At 47.3% G+C, this 22,570-nt stretch overlaps 1 protein-coding gene across 1 annotated transcript; it reads left to right on the forward strand.

Moving 5' to 3' along the window:
* Positions 1-456: 456 nt before the first annotated feature.
* Positions 457-20,896, forward strand: LOC141727132 (uncharacterized). Its single transcript, XM_074533025.1, has 3 exons — positions 457-461; positions 11,856-12,068; positions 14,596-20,896. Exons 1-3 carry the CDS (start codon positions 457-459, stop codon positions 16,160-16,162), a joined length of 1,785 nt encoding a protein of 594 aa, XP_074389126.1. The 3' UTR covers positions 16,163-20,896.
* Positions 20,897-22,570: the final 1,674 nt, after the last annotated feature.

Here is a 22,570-nt window from a genome sequence, read left to right on the forward strand (position 1 = left end):
AATACTATTGGTTATAACAGATTGCAACTGACCAGGACTAAGTCTACACAAAATCAAAATACTTCATTAAAAGACAATCTATTGGATAATTCATATTGTATTCACAGTATGGTATTTTTGGTCAAGAATCTCCATCATTTTAGTAGTACATTTTTAATTTATCACATTCATCCCACCCCCCCCAAAAAAAAATCAAAAAAAAAAAAAGTATTAAATGTAACAGTTAACCAGAGAAAATTTTAATAATACGCAAATTTTCAAGTTAGGTTAAAATGAAAGTCCTCTGGATCTAAGCTTAAAAGTGTTCAATGAAGTATTTAGATTTAAAAAAAATTATATATATCTCATCTAGAATGTGATGTCAAAGGATGAACATAAACAGTGCTTAGAAAAGTTGATGATGTGGGACTCATTGCTGTCAAAAGGAAAACCGAAGCCCTGGGAATTATGCCAGACATGAAGTAAGTGTAAGAGGAGACTGAGTTCTGAGTGTCTGTACATACTGGGATGAAAGAGCTCACATTAACAAACCATGGCTATACCTCTGTAGGACAGCTTTTAGACAATACAAGCATTAGCACCTAATCCTACAGTGAGGGAGATGATGACTTAATACTTTATTTCTTGCTCGTATTTTCTTTTTCTTCCTTCCGCCACTTCCCTCCTTCCTTCCTTCCTTCCTTCCTTCCTTCCTTCCTTCCTTCCTTCCTTCCTTCCTTCCTTCCTTCCTTCCTTCCGCCACTTCCTTCCTTCCGCCACTTCCTTCCTTCCTTCCGCCACTTCCCTCCTTCCTTCCTTCCGCCACTTCCTTCCTTCCGCCACTTCCTTCCTTCCTTCCTTCCTTCCGCCACTTCCTTCCGCCACTTCCTTCCTTCCGCCACTTCCTTCCTTCCTTCCTTCCTTCCGCCACTTCCTTCCTTCCTTCCGCCACTTCCTTCCTTCCGCCACTTCCTTCCTTCCTTCCGCCACTTCCTTCCTTCCGCCACTTCCTTCCTTCCGCCACTTCCTTCCTTCCTTCCTTCCTTCCGCCACTTCCTTCCTTCCGCCACTTCCTTCCTTCCGCCACTTCCTTCCTTCCTTCCTTCCTTCCGCCACTTCCTTCCGCCACTTCCTTCCTTCCTTCCGCCACTTCCTTCCTTCCTTCCGCCACTTCCTTCCTTCCTTCCGCCACTTCCTTCCTTCCTTCCTTCCTTCCTTCCTTCCTTCCTTCCTTCCTTCCGCCACTTCCGCCACTTCCGCCACTTCCGCCACTTCCGCCACTTCCGCCACTTCCTTCCGCCACTTCCTTCCGCCACTTCCTTCCGCCACTTCCTTCCTTCCTTCCGCCACTTCCTTCCTTCCTTCCGCCACTTCCTTCCTTCCGCCACTTCCTTCCTTCCTTCCTTCCTTCCTTCCTTCCTTCCGCCACTTCCTTCCTTCCACCACTTCCTTCCTTCCGCCACTTCCTTCCGCCACTTCCTTCCGCCACTTCCTTCCGCCACTTCCTTCCTTCCTTCCGCCACTTCCTTCCTTCCTTCCTTCCGCCACTTCCTTCCTTCCTTCCGCCACTTCCTTCCTTCCTTCCGCCACTTCCTTCCTTCCTTCTTTCCTTCCTTCCTTCCTTCCTTCCTTCCTTCCTTCCTTCCTTCCTTCCTTCCTTCCTTCCTTCCTTCCTTCCTTCCTTCCTTCCTTCCTTCCTTCCTTCCTTCCTTCCTTCCTTCCTTCCTTCCTTCCTTCCTTCCTTCCGCCACTTCCTTCCTTCCGCCACTTCCTTCCTTCCGCCACTTCCTTCCTTCCGCCACTTCCTTCCGCCACTTCCTTCCGCCACTTCCTTCCGCCACTTCCTTCTTTCCTTCCGCCACTTCCTTCCTTCCGCCACTTCCTTCCGCCACTTTCTTTCTTCCTTCCTTCCGCCACTTCCTTCCTTCCGCCACTTCCTTCCGCCACTTCCTTCTGCCACTTCCTTCCTTCCTTCCGCCACTTCCTTCCTTCCGCCACTTCCTTCCTTCCTTCCGCCACTTCCTTCCGCCACTTCCTTCCTTTTAAAGGGTCTCCTATTTGTTAAAGTAGGCTGTTATAAGATCTTTGGATTGTACCTGAGGAGATGTGGGTTTTTCTGAACCTGCAAGGGTTGTAGAATGAGATAAAACACCCAGTTCATCACCTGCCTGACTCTGGCAGAGTGACATTTTGAGTGTTCTCTTTCAGCAAGAGCCACATGCTGGAGGCAGAAATCTGGAACTGACTCAGTGGACATAATTTGCCACAAGTCTCTCTGATGGCAGCTACAAAATAGGCTTTTTATCTTTCTACAGCTCTCTGTACAGTTAAGAACTGAATTCCTGCCCAAGTTTGACATGCCTGTGGATCAACTCTGTAGCTTGACGGTTACTGCTATTCCTACCTACCTACTGTTCTGCTTAAAGACAGTGAGCAAAGGGAGGAAAACTGCCCCTAATTAATACCAGAAAAGTCTGACCATGAAAATATTTTAGTTACTTTTCCTTAAATGGTTATATAAAACTGTATATGTGGACAACAAAGTTTTGCAAGACTGAAACCTACATGTTGCAATCAATTTTGATGTCTGCCACTTTTAAGGAGGTGATAGAGTGACAATGTTATTGAGGGAAATTAATCTATTGGAGCACTTTGATCTCAGTCATCTTGTTTTCTTCAGGCTGCTTTCATGAGTATGTCCTATCACTATCACCGGGTCCTGATCTTCTTGCCAGAATTATTTTGTTACTGATCTCATTCAGATCTCCTGGCATCTTGAAATATATAATTAAAGTCTGTAGTTATGAAAACTAAAAGAAACCCCAATATAGATAAATATGAATACACCAAAATAAATGTAATTCAACAAAAACTTATTTTCAGACCACTATAAAGTGCCAAAATGGGCTAAAATGGGCATGTATTTGAAATTGGCATGATATAATTGGTGTCCTTATGATTTTTGCTGATTTCATCATAATACTTTAAATTTTTATAATTGCCAAGAGTAAATAGATAATTAATCCTAAAAAGTATGATGAAATGCCTCTTGTTCTATTCTTGACCTTCAAAATGTTAAAGAGAGAAAGAAGTTATCAATTATTTTAAGGAGGCTCTAGAAGACCATGTGTCTGAACATTTCCATTATTTTTGCAGAAACCTTTTTATAAGAGGGTCTTTCTCACTCTCTCTCTGTATACTTGCCTATGTGTTTCTCATATTCAGGGATTATTCAGAATTAATCCTATAGAGAAATTAGTGCTCTGGAAACTGGGTTTGTGCAGATCAACTTTCAATTTTAAAGAAATCCAGACAGCAACTAATTGTGACACTACAGTAGCATGTGCTTCGGGCCTTACTAAGCCCTCTTGATAACCTTTTCAAAAGTACCATGTGATTTCTCCTGAATGCATGATGAGCTTATCCTAATTATGTGAGAAATTACTGAACTACTCAAAAATATTTAAAATATTGTCCTGAAATTGACTGCAGAGAATGCTGATGGGCCCAATACTCTGATCCAATGTAAGAAAAAAACCCCAGAAATAAAGCTTTTGAAGTTGTTGCTTTAAGAGTAATTTGACAGAAAATAAACCCCCTTGTAGGTTGACCTAATTCTCTTAGAATGCATTTTTTCTAGAGATTCTTAAGCAACAAAATAACAAGATTTCCAAATTAAGATAACTTATTCAGTACAAGGAGGTAGCATGCCCACTGAAAAACTGAAGGCTGAGAAAACCAAACATTTTTTTATGAGGTGTGGAAATAAGTCACCTCTAACTGAAAGTACTAACTACTCAGATATTGGATATTTTGTTGACAAGACATCATACTGTATTCTAATTTTACAGAAAAATCTGTTATTTCTTAAAATTTCTCATAAAATTGAATTTTAAAAAATCATATTAAAACATTTGAGATATTTCAGTGTAATTTGTTTACATAATCACTTTTGGTATTACATAGAAGAATCCTTTTCTTTAAAGGAGGCCTGAAATTCAAACAGGAATTTTCATATCAAACTAAGAAACTTCAGATTCATTGAAGGGATCTTGACTTACTTTACCACTTTTAAGCTTTGATGGAGATAGTAATGTGTTTGCAAACAAAGTATTTCGGCCTGAAAACTTTAATCCAGTACTTCTGCAGGTTTTGTTTATATTTCCCCTTCTACCTGCTCTTAATAATGTTTTGAGATTTACATAACTTTTCACAGCAGCACTGGATGATAAGTGATTTTTTTTTTGCCAGTGATAAGAAATGAATTAGCAAAACTTCTGTGCTGCTTTGAAATAATATTCCATTATATTTTGCTTTGCTACTAATTACAACTGATTGTAATTTCAACTGTATTGAAAAACAGACATAAAACACTTATTTTTCAATTCTCAGTTTTATGTAATTACTCTTATTTGAAGCAAAGAAATGTAAATTAATTAATCTATATTTTGTTCTTCACAGACTACAAAGCGTAGATAATACATGCTTTGTGCGTATATAGATGTGCAAATGAGAAGAATTCTGTAGACATTTGGAAAGATTGCCTGTCCTTCCAATGAAATTTGCATTTACTCAGAAGTCTTGCCTGTGTGGTATGCAGCTTAGCCTTTCTTATGGCTTTATGGTTTAGATATTCAAGAAATAGTATGAAAACGCTTACACAAATGCACATATGCAATCTTTTGTTCTGCCTTTTTTTTTTAATCCTTCAGCTCTGGGTCTATAATCATGCTGTAGCAGAAATAGTTTCACAAAGGACGTGTGAAGAGGTGATGTTCTTCCAAGTGAAGTCATAGAATCACTCAGATTGGAAAAGAACTTTAAGATCATTCAAATCTGTAACTAATACTTTGAATTTGAGCACAGATTTTAGGCTTTCCCTTGAATCTAATTTTCTTCACTAGAAAACTGCATTAGTATCTAACATATTTCTAATGTGTGTCTGAGTGGAAACTGTATCACGAAACCATGGATCTGAATAAATTTAATTACTGATTTTAATTTGTTGTATTCCAACACCCTATTTATGTATTCCTTTTCAGATGAACACCTTGTTCATCTTGGGAAGAACACAAGCCTTACAAGATACTGTGGCAAGCAATAATAGCACTTTCTTACATTTACTCATGTGCAGATAATCTGTTCCTCAGCCTCTAAGCTTTTCCATGTTAGACCTGACATTTATGGTGAAAGGTTCCCCTTTCTTATTGTCAGCTTTCTCTAGAACTGCTTTTCCTCTTAGGAATGCTTATACTCTGATGATATCACTTCTGCTATCTGCCATGCAATCTTTCACAGACATTTTTTAAATGCAGAAAACATAGAAAGATTCTTTTTCTAACTTGGATAAGCAGATTATACAAACAATCTCACTAGGAATTTCAATAGTGTTTTAAATTATCTCATTGTTTCAGCAGACTTACTGTGAATCTTACCAAACTGTCACTTCAAAAACAAAGATTTCCATGTCTATTTACACTGTTGCAGAATAATATTGACAAAAGTGAAGCTCAATGTACTCCAATGCTATCTATCTCTCTGGTGATGTGAACAGATAGCCACCTTCTTTGTCTTCTGCATTGCAAGGTGATAGTTTATTCACAGGGAAGTGCTTTTCCCCAACAGTCTGATGGAGATTGAAGTTCCAGAGCTGGTAGATTAGACTGGAGAGAGGCTGCACACTGCAATGCTGGATGTCTTCTAAGAGGACATGGCACAAAATCTGTGATACTTATTTAACATTTAGTTCAAAATTCCATTACTCTTTCTGTTCTGGGATAATAACATTTGTTTAGTCTATCACCAGGCTAACAAATTTTCTTTATATTATCTCTCTGAAAATAGTTCCAGATTATTCCAGAAGGCACCAGAGAAGCTTTGTCTTTAAGCACTGGGTAAAAATACATGTACAGATTGCTAAGACTGTTTTTCAGGCACTTAAGGAAATGTCTGGCATGTGTTGTTAAGAGTACTATGTGAAAAACACCTTGGTATTTAAATGTGTATGTGTGAACTTGTGAAATGCAACATGGATCTGAAAAATGAGGGATTCTGTACATTAATGGAGCTAGAAGATGAAATTATCCTACATCAGTGTTGAAATAAAGGAATACCAACTATGGCCCATAGAGGATGAGATAGAGAATAAGATAAGATTTTGTTAAAAAGTTCAGTGAAATGACCTTCAAAAAGTATGAAATTAAAACCAAAGACACTCCTTCCACCAAAAGAAAAAGAAAAAAAAGGAGAGGGAAAAAAGGGTCAAAGGGTCAAATCTATTTCCAACAAAACAGTGGTGCTATGTAGAATTGGTGCACAGCATCTTCTATCCCCCAAAAATATAATTTAGGTGAGAAAAAGACTGAAGGAAACAACCTATCCTACTAATCTACAGTGCATTCAAGGAAGAAAATTCTTTTTTACTTCTTTGGAATATTCTATTTGCAACATCTGCTTGGATAAAATCTGAGTTTGAGTGTAAAAACTTTTATTTTAAGGTTTAAATAATCTTCATTACTCTCAAGATGCTTTAAAAAAGGATAGAGGCACATCTGCCTCTAAGTTCTAGCTTGGTCTTCTGACACTACTGTCATGCCTAAGAAATTCAGTGAAAAACAATACACGAGCCCCCAAGACAAGAGCAGGGGAGAAAACATTCTGTTCTTGCTTTCCTGGTATCTCTGTATGTTTTCTGTCACTATGAGAAATAGTATAAGAATCACCTCAGTCTTTCTAATCCCACTTCCTGAGACAGGTTATTGTCTGTTTCATAATAAACTGGTTCTGACCTGAAATGCAGACTTACATTTATACTGAATGTCTTTTTTCCTTCAAATTTGACAAGATTTCAGGACAACAGCACAGACACTGAGAATCTGGTTCTATATGCCACCTTGTTCGAGAAAATGGATTGTTTCAGCTCCCACAGTTAGAGAGACATAAGGTAGAGGAGGTGGAGTCCTCCTAAAAATGAAAGTACCTGAAGAGAGCACACATGAGACCAAAAAAAAAAAAAAAAGAAAAAAGAAAAAAAAAGAAATAAAAATACTGTCTTTAGTATGTGTTGATGACCTGAATACATTTGAAACTTGCTTTATAGCTGCCAGAGGAAGATGTGATGCACTGAAGTTCACCTTCTGTTTTGTGCAAATATGCATTTACTCCAAAGGTGATCCTTTAGAAGAGACTGCTCCCAGACTGCTGAGCTGCCAAATTAGAAACAGGTCTTATTGAATAGTATGCAATATTAAACAGTACAAGGTTCTATATTAATATAACTGAATTGAAGGTGACATAAACAACAGTGATAGCAACATCCATGTGCAAGCAGAGAGCAAAAAATAAACTATGTCCTAACAGAAGTCTTATGTTCAGCTCATAAAGGTATACATCAGCTATTACACACAAGAAATAGATAAAAGCTTCGGAAATTGCATGGTTATTTGACGACAAAAGGAGGGTAATGCCAAGAAATCCAGGATAGAGTCTGGAGAAAAAAAAATAAGATGGCTTCTATTTGGAAATGTGGTACTGATGTCAGTTTGAAGCCCTTGGTGGGTTGCCAAGGAGAATGACCCAGGACAGAAGACACTGAGAAAGGAATTCAAATTTCCTGGAAACATGAGAGACATACAAGTTGATCTATATGCTGTTGCTACATAGCAATTTGGAATATTTTTATATGCTTTCTTTCTCAAAACCCTCCTGGGGTTAAGTTCATAAAAAATTAACAATATAAAAGGAAATAGATCAGCTCCTTGGTCTGTGTGTGTATATGTAATGTGAAATATTGTATTTCTGGCAGTTCTTATTAATGAAGCAACACCATGTAATGGTGCCACAAAGAACAGTCCTGCTTCCTGAAAGAAGCAACTCGTCTATACAGTTGTCTGACATGCAGCAACACAATAATTTTGCACCTTTCCAATTGCATTGCAGAAACAACATCTTTTCTTTGAGTGCTCTCTAAGTTGTCCATTGAATATTATCTGATTGCCTTACAATAAACTAATAGATTTTTCTTCCTAATCTGCCAAAACAATTGGAAAGTGTCATTAATTTCAAGATGAAACCAAAGGTTAAAATGAGTTAATTGCCCGTGACTATATCACAAAGTATCTATGGAAATGAGCAGACAATTCTCTGAACTGCTGAATCTCAGTCCAGCGCCTTAGTCATTTTCTTTTCCAGAAGAAATTTAAATCTTAGAAAATCTGAGAAATTCTTGTAGATTCTGCAGTTGAGGGAGTTTTCAATGTTATGGAAAAGTCACTTTTCTTTTCCATGGAAAATTAAAAAAAAAAAAGAAAGGACAGACTGGCCCTTTACAAAAAACTCAGAAAATTCTCACTAAAGCAACTTTAAATCCTAATGTGACTGGATTTGGAGATGCCAGAAAAATCCATAGTTTATCTAAAAATTACCAGGTGCTTGAGCTGAGATAGCAACATCTGAGAAAACTGGCCTAAATATATTTGCACATTGTGTCCAATCTCCCGCAGTCAACAGTGCTATGAGCTAGATCTGCCTCTGTGTTCTTCTAATGACCTCCCCAAAGAAAATGAACAGGCATAGAAGAGCAGACAGTCTTTATTAGATCATAAATTAAATTCATTAGCTTTTGTTATAGAGATGGCATAAAGAAAATTCAAAGGGAGTAAATGAGAAAAGAAATCAAAAGAGGTTATAAATAACTTCCCCACTGCCCATTCTGTCCTTGCAGGGCAAATACTTGATTTCTGTCAAGGTTTTAAAAAACTCAGTGGCTTTCTTTTTTTCCAAGTTCTGCTCTTTTCTCTCTGGTTGTGGACAACTTCCTGCCATGAGGTCTGGCTATTTGCAGTCTACTCCATAGCCCATAGGGTCTGCACCAGTGCAGGCTGACAGGACTTTAGAGATGTTCTTGTTTTACTTCTTCTGTTCTATTACCATCTGAAAAAGAACCATTTCCCTCCCTTCTTTTGGAGGCTTCTAAACTGACCAACTCTGTGATAAATGGCCAACATTAGTTCTGTGTAAGAGGAATGAAAACCATTGCTACCACTCTCTTCTTCATACTGGTAGTAATGCTGGACAGAGATTTGAATGAACCTTTTCAGAGAGAGATGATAACATCCTGATCCCTTCTGGGGCAAAACACACTCATGAGGGCTGCTAATCAAACCTAACTATTCCATGCATTAGGCCTGTGAAAAAAAATGTGCTTTACTTAAACAGCATCCAAGACAATTGAAAAAGACTGAAGCTGTCCTTCTTTGACAGGGTAAAGGGCTCAAACAAAAGGGACTCATGGAATGGATTTTAGGAGCCAGTGATGAGACTGGGGGTTTGAGGAATGGGGCCTGCTGTTGTAGAGAAGTGTCACAGAAAGGCTCAGAGTGGTGTGCATGGAGGATGGCAGAGGCTGTTTGAGTTCAAGGAATCAGCAGGATGACCCAGCACGGTGAAGGCAACCAGCTGGACAGTCTTGTGGTCTCTGGATAAGCAGCATTTCAGGACCATCAGCCCAGCTGCTGTTCAAAGGGCTTGGATTATGTGGCCCTGGTACAGAGAAAGGGGAGGATAAAAGCAGAAATGTCTGCTCTCCTTGACCACTTACTTTGAAGAACATGAAAAAACACCCTGTGAAGAGCTACAGTGTATTTATAAGGCTCTCAGAAAGGAGGCCTGGACGTGCAGTGGGGGCAGTGCCAACATAACAATGGGGAGATGTGCTCTACCCCCAGGGCTGACCACAGATTCCCCTGTGCTTAGGGGTTTTGTGCCAGGAAATCCCAGGCACAGATGCCTGCTGAGCAGAGGAGCTTGAGGGGCCTGCACTTCTGGCACCACTCATTGCTTGGTTGTTCCTCCCAGGCCTCCTCCCCCTAGCTGGGATGCTGTTCCTCATGACATACCTGGACAGGACCTAGTGCTGCTGAGGGGATCTGCTGTGGGACCTCTCCCTGGCCTCATTTCTCTGGTGGCAGGTGGAAGAGCAAGCTCTGTCCCCTTCTTCCCTGGCATCTGCCAGATATGACTGAAGGACAGCCTGCAGAGAGGGCATGCAGCTCTCACCATGGGCCATCACTGGACACAGCCAAGGCAGGAGTGATGGAAGCACGAGGCCAAGCAGGCTGTGTTGGCCTTCTCCTAGACAGATGGGGCATGGGTCATCTTCTGATGCCTCTGGCTGCCCTGCCTGCTCCAGCTGGCTCCTGCTGGCCACCAAGGCAGAGCACACTCCTCCAGAGCTTCCTCAGCAACAGACACCATAGCTTGCAAAGACAGACATGCCATATACTAGGCTTACGTGATACTGAAGGGGAAAGTAGCAAGAACCAAAGCAAGAGGTGGGACAGGGAAGTTCCAGGTCTCCCAAAGGCTCCTTCCTTGAGAGTTGAGAAGCAGCCACAGGAGCAGCAGCCCTGTGGGGCAGACAGCACTAAGGGCTGCTCCCCTCATCTGCTGCCCCAGACCTGCTGAAAACCAATCCCAATTCACCAGCCTCATTCCACAGCTTCCAGACATACACCACGACTTTACCCAGCAGGAGCCTTCCTGAAGGAGGAGGTGCTCTGTGAAGACAGAGAAATTTGCTGTCTGCCTTCAATAGGGCTTGTATCCATGGGACAGCAGCTGAGTGGGACCCACAGCAGGAAGGGGTGGCCTTAGCACCCAGAGCTGCTGATCTCCCAATGCCTAGACTCGAGCCCAAGACCAGGGTATTGCTCAGGTGTGCCCACAGGTGCCCTGAGGACAATGTGCTAGGACGGTGATGGGGCCTGATAAAGAGCTGAGAGGCCACAGGCAGTCACAGGTGTGACATTCCACAGGCACTGCCTCCCAGCTGCTGCCCTTTGCTGGTCACAATGGCTCCAAGGGAAATAAGTCCTTGCTTCCCATGACTTCTGCTATTGTCACATGGCACTCATCACCTTGTCTCGTGTGAGAGACTTAAAACCGGAAAGAGTTATTGTAGTCTCAGACACTTGTCAGGGGAGAACAGGAATGTTACCATGCCAGTGAGGGGAAAGTGCAGTTAAAAAGATGGGGTTGCAGAGGCAGGGTAGCACTTTTCTGGGAAAAATTCCCTATCTTGGGTAACTATCTCAAAAAACAAGTTTGAAACAGCATTGCACTTGTGTATCTGACCAGGGGAAGGGAATTGAAACCAAGAGACTTGTTGTAGTGTGTTTTAAGTTTCTCAGTTTGCTCCCCCATTTTATGTACTGTACCCTCCTTTGTTCTTTGTAAATGGTTCCTCTCTCCCCAGTTTTTCCCGCCACTGCCTCCTTGCCAGTTAAGTTGCCTGGTTACCATGCTATTTTTAGTTGCTAATGTTACAGTTTGTAGGACCGCTCCTCCCTCATCCCACTTTATAAGTAGATGTTTTCTCCTCCCTGGGCACAGTCAATCACCCCCCACTCCTCCCAGGTTTCGAGAACCTTCTCCTCTCTGGGGGTTGTGGTTGGCTGTGGTCCTGGGGCCCCTCCTTTACTTTGTATTCGTTGGTTTCTGGTGTATGTCAGTTATGTGCAGTACCTCCCTTTGAGTTTCCCCATTGGATAACTGAGCTCCCCTCCTCTCTCCTCCCCTTCCCTATAAAACCTTGTCGCTCCCCCTGTTCGGGGCCATTTTGCTGGTTGGTGCCCCTCCTCGTTGGTGCCTCCGGATCACCCAATAAACCAACTGTTCACCCCCAGCAAGTGGTCACCTCCTTATTCGTCTCGCAGTGCGCCACTCCGAGCTCTTCCTCCAGCCCAGCCTGAGGCCAAGACGCCGAAGGGAGCTGGCTTCTTATGCGCAGGGGCGTTGGCCTTCTTACCCCTCGTGCTAGCCGGATCTAGGGCCGCGTACGCCCTCGCGCAGTGTGGCGCCCAACGTGGGGCCTGAAGTGGACCACTGACCACCTGGACAGCTGACCACCGGACCCTTCGGAGTTGGACATTTCGTTCCTTTGGACGCCGCACTACCCCAGGTAGTAGCAGGCCCTGTTTTAGGGGCAGCGCTCCCTGGGGATCGGGATCGAGACCCCTCGCACCCAGTGAGGACGACCCCGGAGACGAAGACCCCCACCTGATTTTTCTTTTGCTGTCGCCACCAGGCTGGTAAGATCGGGCCCCGCTCTGGGGACCTTTCCGACTTCCCCCCTGCCTTTTTAACCTTCCCCTAGGGGTACATGCCCTGCATTGGGGACCTACCCCCCACCCTCTTCCCCTGAGGCTCTTCCTCACCCCAGCGTCTTTTTTGTTTATCTTTCCTGTGGGGTCGGTATCCCCAGACTTGGGGCCCGGACCCACCACCCAAATCCTTTTTCCCTTCGCTGAAACCCCAGACTTGGGGACAGTGGGGGGAGCAGGGGCTGGTGGCGAGTAGCTTGTTGTTTTAGTTTTTGTTATTTTTCAGGTGGGTGGTTGTACCACCAGTGGATTTTCCCCCTTTCTAGTGACAGTAGTTCCTGCACTAGAAAGGTGCCATGGGTGCTGGCTTGGGAAAATCCCAAAAGGAGGTATATTATGTTGTAAAAGGTTTGCTGCTTGGGGGTGGTCAGAAGGCCCCCAAGCAAGAGTTGAAGTTTTTGGTTAAGTGGGTCTTTTCAAAGTTCCCCGAGGTCTCCCCGGAACTTGCCAAGCAGCCACGGTTTTGGGCAGCCGTTTTGGCCAAATTAGAAGAGTCTGTTAATTCCGGGGAGACGAAATTAGCAACCGTGGCATTCTGGGTGGGCAGAGTGCTTGCGACACTCCGCTCGTCAGGGGAACCTAGGAAAAGGCCCGCAAGTTTTAGTTTATCCCCCTGTTCCCCTCGTTCTGTTGCCCTTACCCCTCAATCCCTTCCCTCTCCCCTTAGGCAGGAGCCCTCGAGGGGGATTTTGAAGGCTGACAAGAGGCAGGGAGTCCATCCTTCCCCTGCTCCCCCTCGACCTGCTCAGCCTCCCCCTTTGAGGAGCCCTGGCCAGGTTCCTCTTCTTTCCTCACCCTTGACCCCAGTTCCCAAATCCCCAGTTGAAAAGCCCAAGTTTGTTCGGTTTGTTGAAGATCCACAAAATGGCTCCCTGGGAGCCCAAGATGGCGACGGCCACGTGGTCGTTCCTGCCAGGGCTCCTTCTTCTTCAGTCAACCCCTTCCTCCCTTGCCCCAACCCCTTCCTTCCTCCAGACCCCACCTCCTTTTCGGTTACCCCTCCCTCATATCCTCCCTCCGCCCCACCCATTCCTCCGTCCTCCGCCCCTCAATCAGCTCCTCCCCAAACTCCTCCCCCGGCTCAGCCCCCCACTCGCTCCTCCCCTGCTCCGCCTTTGTACTTCCCTCCGCCTCCGAGCGTCACCCAGGGGGCGGAGAGGGGTGGTTGGTCACGCCCACTCCCTCACCCTGCGTCATTGCCAGACCCCGCCTCAACCTCCTCCAGTTCCGGTTCCCACGCTCCTCCTTCCGGTTCCCACGCTTTGTGTTCCGGGGGGGGGGGTGGATGACCGGAAGCCAGAGCAGGTGCCCTTGTTGGAAGCCGCTCCGGTTACCTACCACCTGAGTGGGGAGGGGACCCCTCAGGCCCAGTGGGTGCCTTTAGCACAGGCCCGGATCAAGGAGCTGTGCAAGGCGCAGAAGGACTACTCCCAGGGGTCAGAGTACTTCCGGGGTATGCTCCGCAATGCCCTTGCACAGGGAGATCTGGTGCCGGCTGACCTGAGGGCCCTCTTCTCCAGCCTTGCTAGGCCCATGGAATTTAGGGTCTGGGTGGGGGAATGGAGGAGGGAGATATTGGAGGTTCTCCCAAATATTTGGGGGAATCCTGCAACGTCTCATGATGCGGATGGTCTGGTAATCACCCAGGAACACCTTTTGGGTGAGGGACAGTGGGCAGAGGGGGCAGCTCAGGCGAAGGCCTTATTCCCCTCCCAGCTTGTGGAGACCGCCCGGGCAGCTGAGCGGGCCTTCTTCAAGCTGGAGGTGGTGACCTCCCAATGGGAGGATGATGAGGTCCGGCAAGGAGCGCAAGAGCCATACATGGCCTTTATCGAGCGCCTCTACTGATATGTGGAGGCGCAGGCGCTCGGGGATGATGACAGGAAGAGGATGCTTCAGCGGATGGCATTCAGCAATGCCAACACTGAGTGCCACAAGGCTATAAAAACTCTCCCTCGAAGTCCCCGGCCCACGATAGAGGCCATGATTGAGGTCGTGGTGCGTCAGGTCTCCCTGGCATCACGGCCCAAGAGAACATCTGTGGCTCTTGCTGAATGCCCCGAGCCGGACTTCATGGAAGCAGAAGCTGCCCCTGTTGCCGGACCCCCAACACCTGGGTCTGGCAGAAGGTCATCAACCACCCACCCCTGCCATCTTTGTGGCAAAGTCGGGCATTGGATGCCCCAGTGCCCGATGCGCCTTGATTACCTGGAGTACAGGTGGAAGCGGGAAAGGGAGGAGAACAAGGAGGCAAAAAACTAAGCTTGGAGCGCAGCCCCTCCCTGCGCGATGACAAAAGTACGGCGGGCTGTTCAACAACCTGTGGGGAGGGAGGAGACAGGAGAGGACCGCCGACATACGCTTTGCCGGATTTGACGTATTTCTCAGATGTGACCTTATCTACCTGTGGTGCTGTACCTGCAATTAACACCATGTCCTCTGCTTCTCCATACAGGCTGCAGCTGACTAGGGACCTTTACCTCCCTAGCAGTAACATCCAGCTGGTGTCTGTCGACCTGCAACATCCGGGTCGCTGGAGGAAACTGGGACGTTGCAGGTGGACCGTTGTCGGAGACACCAAGCACACACCACGAGACATCCACATCGTCCCTGGTCTGGTAACTACCGACCGGGACCGTTTCGCGGTAGGGCTGTACTGTGTCCGACCCCCACTTTTCCTCCCCAAGGGACAGGTCATTGCCCAGGCCATTCCTGTGCCAGAAGAAGATCACTGGACGATTTCGTCAGAGAAGGCATCGCCTCCGACCGTGGCCTGGGCACAGCTAGTGGGGAGGGAAAAGCCCCGCCTGACTTGTCAACTTTCGTTGGGCGGAGACAAGAAGATAGTGAGGGGTCTTTTGGACACAGGTGCAGATGTGACGATCATTCCCTCTCGGGAGTGGCCGTCACATTGGGGCTTGCAAAGCGCTGCGGGCACGATCTCTGGTGTTGGGGGCCTTCAATTGGCAAACCAATCCAAGAGCATTGTACAAATTAAGGGGCCCGACGGGCAATTGGCCTCGATATGCCCGTTCGTTTTAGATTATACAGAGCCTCTCTGGGGAAGAGACCTACTGGCCCAGTGGGGAGCCAAAATTGACCTCCCGAAGGCTCCCCAGGTTTTTCGGGCAGTGGCCACTGAGGAGCGCCAGACCTGGAAGCTGAATTGGCTTTCTGATGAACCAGTACAGGTCAAGCAGTGGCCACTCAATAAGCAAAAATTAAAGGCGCTCAACGAGCTCGTTCAGGAGCAGCTACTGAAAGGCAACCTGGAGGAGACCATGTCACCTTGGAACTCCCCAGTGTTTGTCATCAAGAAGCCCAACAAGGACAAGTGGCGACTCCTGACCGACCTCCGCAAAATTAATGAATTAATAGTTGACATGGGTCCTCTTCAGCCAGGGATGCCCTCCCCAGCAATGCTCCCCCAAAATTGGAATTTGGCTGTAATCGACATAAAGGATTGCTTCTTCCAAATTCCCCTTCACCCTGACGATGCTCCGCGCTTTGCGTTCACAGTTCCGTCCGTGAACTGTGAGTCCCCAGCCAAGCGCTATCATTGGCGGGTGCTTCCACAGGGCATGAAGAACAGCCCTGTGATCTGCCAATGGTATGTCGCTTCGCTGCTGTCACCCATCCGTACAGCCCTCGGGGATGCCGTCATTGTTCACCATTATATGGACGACATCCTCGTGTGTGCGCCCGACCACGGTCTGCTTGCCCATGCGCTTGACCTGACAACCAATGCGTTGGTTGCTGCAGGGTTCAAGCTCCAGCAGGACAAAATTCAGCGGATGCCACCTTGGAAATACCTGGGCCTTGAAATTACAAAGCGGACCATTGTTCCGCAAAAATTGGCTATTAGGACAAAAGTCCAGACCCTAGCAGATGTCCATCAACTGTGTGGGTCTTTGAATTGGGTGAGACCCTGGCTGGGCATTTCAACCGAAGACCTAGCCCCCCTTTTCAATTTGTTGAAAGGGGGAGTGTCGGATCTCAAGATTTCAGTCCTGAGATGCTGAGCCTCCGAGACCACCTTGGGGGGCTCGGGACTCCTGGAATGTTGCCAGAAGTGTCTGGTAGCTGGACTTTAACCCTACACAGGAGACGACAAGGATGAGGGCTTCACAGGGTGAATGGCGAAAAGATTAGGTAATTAGAGAGTGAGACACAAGGTTTAGGATTTATGTACAGGGGGGTTTAGAGGAGTAAGATGGAGGAATTGGGGTGTGTCCTGCCCTCCTTCTTCTTCCTCCTCTCCTCCATCTTCTTTGGCCACGGTGGCACCTTTAGATTGGTTATTACTAAGAGTACACCGAGTTATAACAATAGATGGTATTGGGGAAAAATGATAAATATTGTATACGTAGCAAGGGGTATAAAGATACGTGGCTGCCCGGGAGGGCAGAGACAGTGTGCCCATGGCTGACTGCTGAGCGGATCTCTGTTCGGCTGAAAGAACATCTTTTAGATAAACAATTAATAAACATAAAACCAGAAAGAAGAACTGAAGCCTCTTCTCGTCCTTCGATACGCGGGCTGCCCCAAGGCCACCCCGGGCCTTCCAGGCCCCTCAAACAGCCGAGATAAACCGGACATTTGGCGGTCCCTGGCTGGGCTCCACCACCACAACCTTTCGGGGGAGATAAACCGGACAGGGGAGAAGGGCTCAGTTCCCCTAGGGCTCTCACCCCAGAGGCGGAGGTGGCCTTAGAGAGGGTACAAAAAGCTATTTGGACCAGGCAGGCCCATCGTTACCATCCGGGCCTGCCATTCAAATTTATAGTACTGGGAAAATTGCCACACCTTCATGGCATCATCCATCAGTGGGACGACAGTCCGAAGGACCAAGGCTCAGGAGAGAAGCTCTTAATCATAGAGTGGGTCTTCCTGAGCCACCATCGGTCCAAAAGAATGACACGGCCACAGGAGTTGGTAGCCGAACTGATCCTCAAGGCGAGATCGAGGATCAGGGAGCTTGCAGGGTGTGATTTCTCATGCATCCATATTCCAATTGAATTGGAATCAGGCCAATTAAAATTAAAGACCTTTGAAGAACTGCTGCAAACCAATGAATATCTTCAGTTTGCACTTGACAGCTACACTGGGCGCATCGCAGTAGATCGGCCCGCCCACAAATTATTCAATTCGGAGTTCAAATTATCGTTGAAGAAGGTTCAGAGCAGGGAGCCGCTGGATGCTTTGACAGTTTTTACGGACGCGTCTGGAGCATCCCACAAGTCAGTGATGACTTGGAAGGATCCTCAAACTCAGCAGTGGGAGACCGATGTTGCTGTTGTGGAGGGCTCTCCACAGGTTGCTGAGTTGGACGCAGTCGTCAGGGCATTCCAGAGATTCCCTGAACCTTTCAATTTGGTCACAGATTCTGCGTATGTTGCAGGTGTAGTGTCCCGAGCTGAGTCCGCAGTTCTTCAAGAGGTCACCAACAAAAGATTATTTGAATTGTTGAATAGGCTCGTCGAGTTGGTCTCCCACCGCGAGCATCCATTTTATGTCATGCATGTGAGATCACACACAGACCTGCCCGGTTTCATTGCGGAAGGCAACCGTCGTGCCGATTCTTTGGCCGCGGCTGCTGTTTCGCAGGCCCCTCTCCCAGATGTGTTCGGTCAGGCTAAGATCAGCCACCAACTGTTCCATCAAAATGCGCCTGGCCTGGTTCGTCAATTCAATCTGACGCAGGAGCAGGCCAAGGCGATTGTGGCCACATGTCCCCAATGCCAGCATGACCAAATGCCTACTGTGGCCTCGGGGGTTAACCCCCGAGGGCTGGCAAGCTGAGAAGTGTGGCAGATGGACATAACACACATCCCATCTTTCGGTCGATTGTGTTACGTCCATGTCTCAGTCGATACCTTCTCCGGAGCTATCTACGCTTCTGCCCACACAGGTGAAAAAGCAGCGGATGTTCAGAAGCATCTGCTTCAAGCATTCGCTGTCTTGGGCATCCCTAGGGCCTTAAAAACAGATAACGGCCCTGCGTACACTTCCAAGGAACTGCGGAGCTTCCTGCAACAATGGGGAATAGTCCATAAAACCAGCATCCCCTATTCCCCGACAGGCCAAGCCATGGTGGAAAGGGCCCACCAGAGCCTCAAAAAGATCCTGTCCCGACAACAACCGGCAATGAAGGTGGAGACCCCCCACGTCCGGCTGTCAAGAGCTCTGTACACCCTCAATTTTCTAAATTGCTCTTTTGACAGCCAAAATCCTCCAGTGGTCCGGCATTTCGGCAGTCACCAGCAGCTGCAGCCCAAAGCCAGGCCGCCGGTTCTTGTAAAGGATCCAGAGACCTGGCGGACGGAGGGCCCCTTTGACCTGGTGACTTGGGGGAGGGGATACGCTTGCGTGTCCACTCCCTCAGGCCCCAAGTGGGTCCCGTCTAAGTGGGTCAGGCCCTTCGTCCCAAAGCAGAGGACCAAGACAGAGGCAGTACCACAGGTCCGGCAAGCATGTTGGCGTCGGCGGAGGAAGCAACACCACCAACTGTCTTCCTTTTCTCCTGAGCTTCCCCCTGTTTCTGAAGAACCCTCTCCTCCAGCTTCTCCTCCACCCCTTGACCTCTTGCACCATCTTTCCCCCTATTCCCCTCCAGCTCCAACTGTTACCCCTCGTATGTTTTATTTAAATTGGTTGTTTGGAGAGGAACCATTTCTGTGAATTCCATATACTTTTACGGCTCTCTTTTCATTTCAGTTGCATCTCCCTGAATGGCCCCCGCTTTGACAACGCTGGCTCCCAACCCTTGTCTGATGTTGATGGTGCTGGCGACCTGCGGACTCCTTCTGCCACCTACGGAGCCGTGGGTCATTCCCCAGCCAAAAGTCAACGTCTGGCGTGCCTTGGCTCAATCGCTAGGACAGGACAGCATCTGCCTAGACACCGGCGCTGCAGAGGACCCGATGTCGTCCTGCCTTGTGGGGATCCCTTTCTCTCCAGGAGAGTTCCCCCCTGCTTTTCAGTCTGCCCTTTCCCCTATTTTGGCCCGGAGCCTTACTTTCCTTCCTGGTTTCGAACCCAGTAACGCCTGGAGAGACGGAGTGGCGAGGCTGGATCCTGCGCCCTCCGAGCCCACAGAATTACATTTACTCGGTTCCGCCAATTCTACTATTTGTTTTCAGTTTGATTATACACTTACCCCCATAGAGAAGGGCACTGAGGTGGTCCTGCAAGCAAAAAAAAGATTATCAAGCTGACCGGTGGTGTCGGGCCGTTTTGAAGATCGTCGGCCCTACCACCACCAAGCGGACCCCTTATGCCCTTCCAAGGGGGGTGTTTTTGATTTGTGGCGACCGAGCGTGGGCAGGCATCCCCTCTGGTCTGGTCGGAGGGCCGTGCACCTTTGGCCGGCTGACGCTGTTTACCCCCAACGTCACCCAAATTATCAATTGGAAAAAGACCAACATCACATCCGAATTGGCTAGATCCAAAAGAGATCTTAAAGATCTCACCGAGGACTGTGATGATGAAATTACTCATTGGTCCCATTCAAAGTCGGTCGCCTTTACCATCTGTTGCCTTGGGTATCGGTAGCCAAATCTCTAGGTGAATTGGGCCGCCTAGAGTGTTGGGTGGCTAAACAAGCCAATCTTACTTCAGCCGCGCTATACGACCTCCTTACAGACGAAGAAATAACAAGGCAGGCGACACTCCAGAACAGGGCAGCAATAGACTTTCTATTGCTGCTTCATCACCATCACTGTGAGGAGTTTGAGGGCCTCTGCTGCATGAACCTGTCCTCCAGAGCCGAGGACGCCAGACACTCAATAAAGAGACTCCAAGACCTCGTCCATCAGGTCAAGCAGGAGACATCTGACTGGCTGAGAGACATCTTCAAGGGTTGGGGCCTTAGCGGGTGGGCCAGTTCAGTTTTAGAATCAGTTTCTAAGATTGTTTTGAGTTTGATTGTACTTTTAGTTCTGTTCATGTTGATCCACGGTTTGGTCCAAAAATTAATAGCCAGAGCCACAACTATGGCTGCCAATCATGTCACAATTCCCCAGGAGGAACCTTTCGAGCTGGAGGACCTCTCCTCAGAGGCCGAAGGAGCTGCGGACGAGGAGGGGTCAACCGAGCCGCCCCAAGAACATCTGTGGGCTGGCGAACTCCAGCTCGAAGAAGGCGAAGATTGGCAGGACCGGCCGCGGACATCTTCTTTTTGAGTTATACAGACATTCCTGTTTTCTTTATTTTATTTGTTAAGAAACGGGGAGATGTTGTAGTGTGTTTTAAGTTTCTCAGTTTGCTCCCCCATTTTATGTACTGTACCCTCCTTTGTTCTTTGTAAATGGTTCCTCTCTCCCCAGTTTTTCCCGCCACTGCCTCCTTGCCAGTTAAGTTGCCTGGTTACCATGCTATTTTTAGTTGCTAATGTTACAGTTTGTAGGACCGCTCCTCCCTCATCCCACTTTATAAGTAGATGTTTTCTCCTCCCTGGGCACAGTCAATCACCCCCCACTCCTCCCAGGTTTCGAGAACCTTCTCCTCTCTGGGGGTTGTGGTTGGCTGTGGTCCCGGGGCCCCTCCTTTACTTTGTATTCGTTGGTTTCTGGTGTATGTCAGTTATGTGCAGTACCTCCCTTTGAGTTTCCCCATTGGATAACTGAGCTCCCCTCCTCTCTCCTCCCCTTCCCTATAAAACCTTGTCGCTCCCCCTGTTCGGGGCCATTTTGCTGGTTGGTGCCCCTCCTCGTTGGTGCCTCCGGATCACCCAATAAACCAACTGTTCACCCCCAGCAAGTGGTCACCTCCTTATTCGTCTCGCAGTGCGCCACTCCGAGCTCTTCCTCCAGCCCAGCCTGAGGCCAAGACGCCGAAGGGAGCTGGCTTCTTATGCGCAGGGGCGTTGGCCTTCTTACCCCTCGTGCTAGCCGGATCTAGGGCCGCGTACGCCCTCGCGCAGAGACTCCCCAACCTCCTTTTGAAATGTTCCAGAGTAACAAAATGTGTGTGGCTAAGGACTGTTCTACAAATAGCACAACTGAGAGGGGCTGTGTGTGCACTGACCATCCAGGCACCTATCATCCAGATGAACCACGCCAGAGATGATGCTGGAACCCTGGGTGGTGACCTGGGTCTTATCTCTGTTTTCCTATCTTTCCTTCTTCCTCTCCTTAGAGTTTAAATCACTGAATCATGGGATGTTCAGCCTGATTCACATAAAGTTCAAAGTCTGAATTGCTGCTGCTACAGGCTCTTCCAAAATCATTGTTGCCATGTGCTGTTCAGAAAAGTTTAAACCTCTGCTGCCGCAGGCTGTTCAAAAATGTAAATAATTGCTGCCAGAGGCTGTTCAACCTATTGTAAGGTCTAAAAGTTGAAATCATTGTTGCCATAAATAAAACTTTCTAAGTATTGTTTGGCATGGTTCTGCCATAACTTCACCCAAAAGGTATCCTGAAGGTCAGCTATCTCAGAGAATGCAGCCCTGGACTCTGCTCTCTAGACGTAACGTTTTGGATTGGCATCAGGGACAGGATACCATTTTTTGTGCTAAAAACAGTCGAAAGCACCAGGTTCCTTAGCACAACCCCTTCTCTGAGGAGACCCATATCCCAGGGAGCAAGAGTACTTGTAGGTTTTGCTAGGGCCTCCCCAGAAGTGCCCTACAGTGACAGGCTTTGCACTAGCCTGCTGCAGAGATTAGAGGCTCACCGTGCCCAGCCTTCTCCCCTTGTCACGACTCTGGCCCGTAGCTACACTGCCATGATTCACAGGCAGTGGCTGAATTTCCATCTACTGAGTGAAGGCTGAGATGGGGAAAAGGAAAACCTTCAGTCTCTGTGCCTTAGTCACCACCCAGCAGAAAAAGCTCATGAGCAGGCAGAACAGGCAGAGAGTGGAATGGTTGAGTCATCACCAGACATGGCTAAAGCTTTACCGGAATTACTTGGAACTGAGACAGCCTTTCCCATTGGCTTGCTGGTGAACTGATATGTAGGGACTGCTGGCCACCTTTGTGGAATCATTGGACAGGAAAAAAAAAATAAAGGAACAGCTGGAGAAGGCTCATTTCCTCCTTGAGGAGGACAGAAGAGGGTGTCTAACTTAGCATATCCATCCAATGACTTACAAAATATGAAAGAATTGCACTCCACGGTGGAAGAGGGCGCTATGTGGGGCCTGAGTGAGACAGCGACTGTCACGATCAGCTCGGGAGATGTTCAGGAGGCCACCACATGCACCATCCCTTATTCCCCTAGAGATCTAGGTAAAATATTAGGAATACATAGGAAAAATATTCCCAGGGCTTCTCACAAACCTGAAACCGAATACGTGTGGATGATGCCTCTCACGGTAGGAGATAACATTCTAGCGAGGCAGGGCTGGGCAGGATGATTAGACCTCGTGGAGAAGGTCAATCCAAACACCCGCGGCGGGCCATACTCTGAGAAGCGCGCAGAGAGCAG

This window comes from Zonotrichia albicollis, chromosome Z, assembly GCF_047830755.1.
Source record: "Zonotrichia albicollis isolate bZonAlb1 chromosome Z, bZonAlb1.hap1, whole genome shotgun sequence".
Lineage (NCBI taxonomy): Eukaryota > Metazoa > Chordata > Aves > Passeriformes > Passerellidae > Zonotrichia > Zonotrichia albicollis.

Bases quoted from the DNA above. Each gene is read 5' to 3' on its own strand.
- LOC141727132 (XM_074533025.1), top strand. The intron at 12,069-14,595 runs GTAAGATCGGGC...TTCTCCATACAG, and splicing joins TTGCTGTCGCCACCAGGCTG to GCTGCAGCTGACTAGGGACC.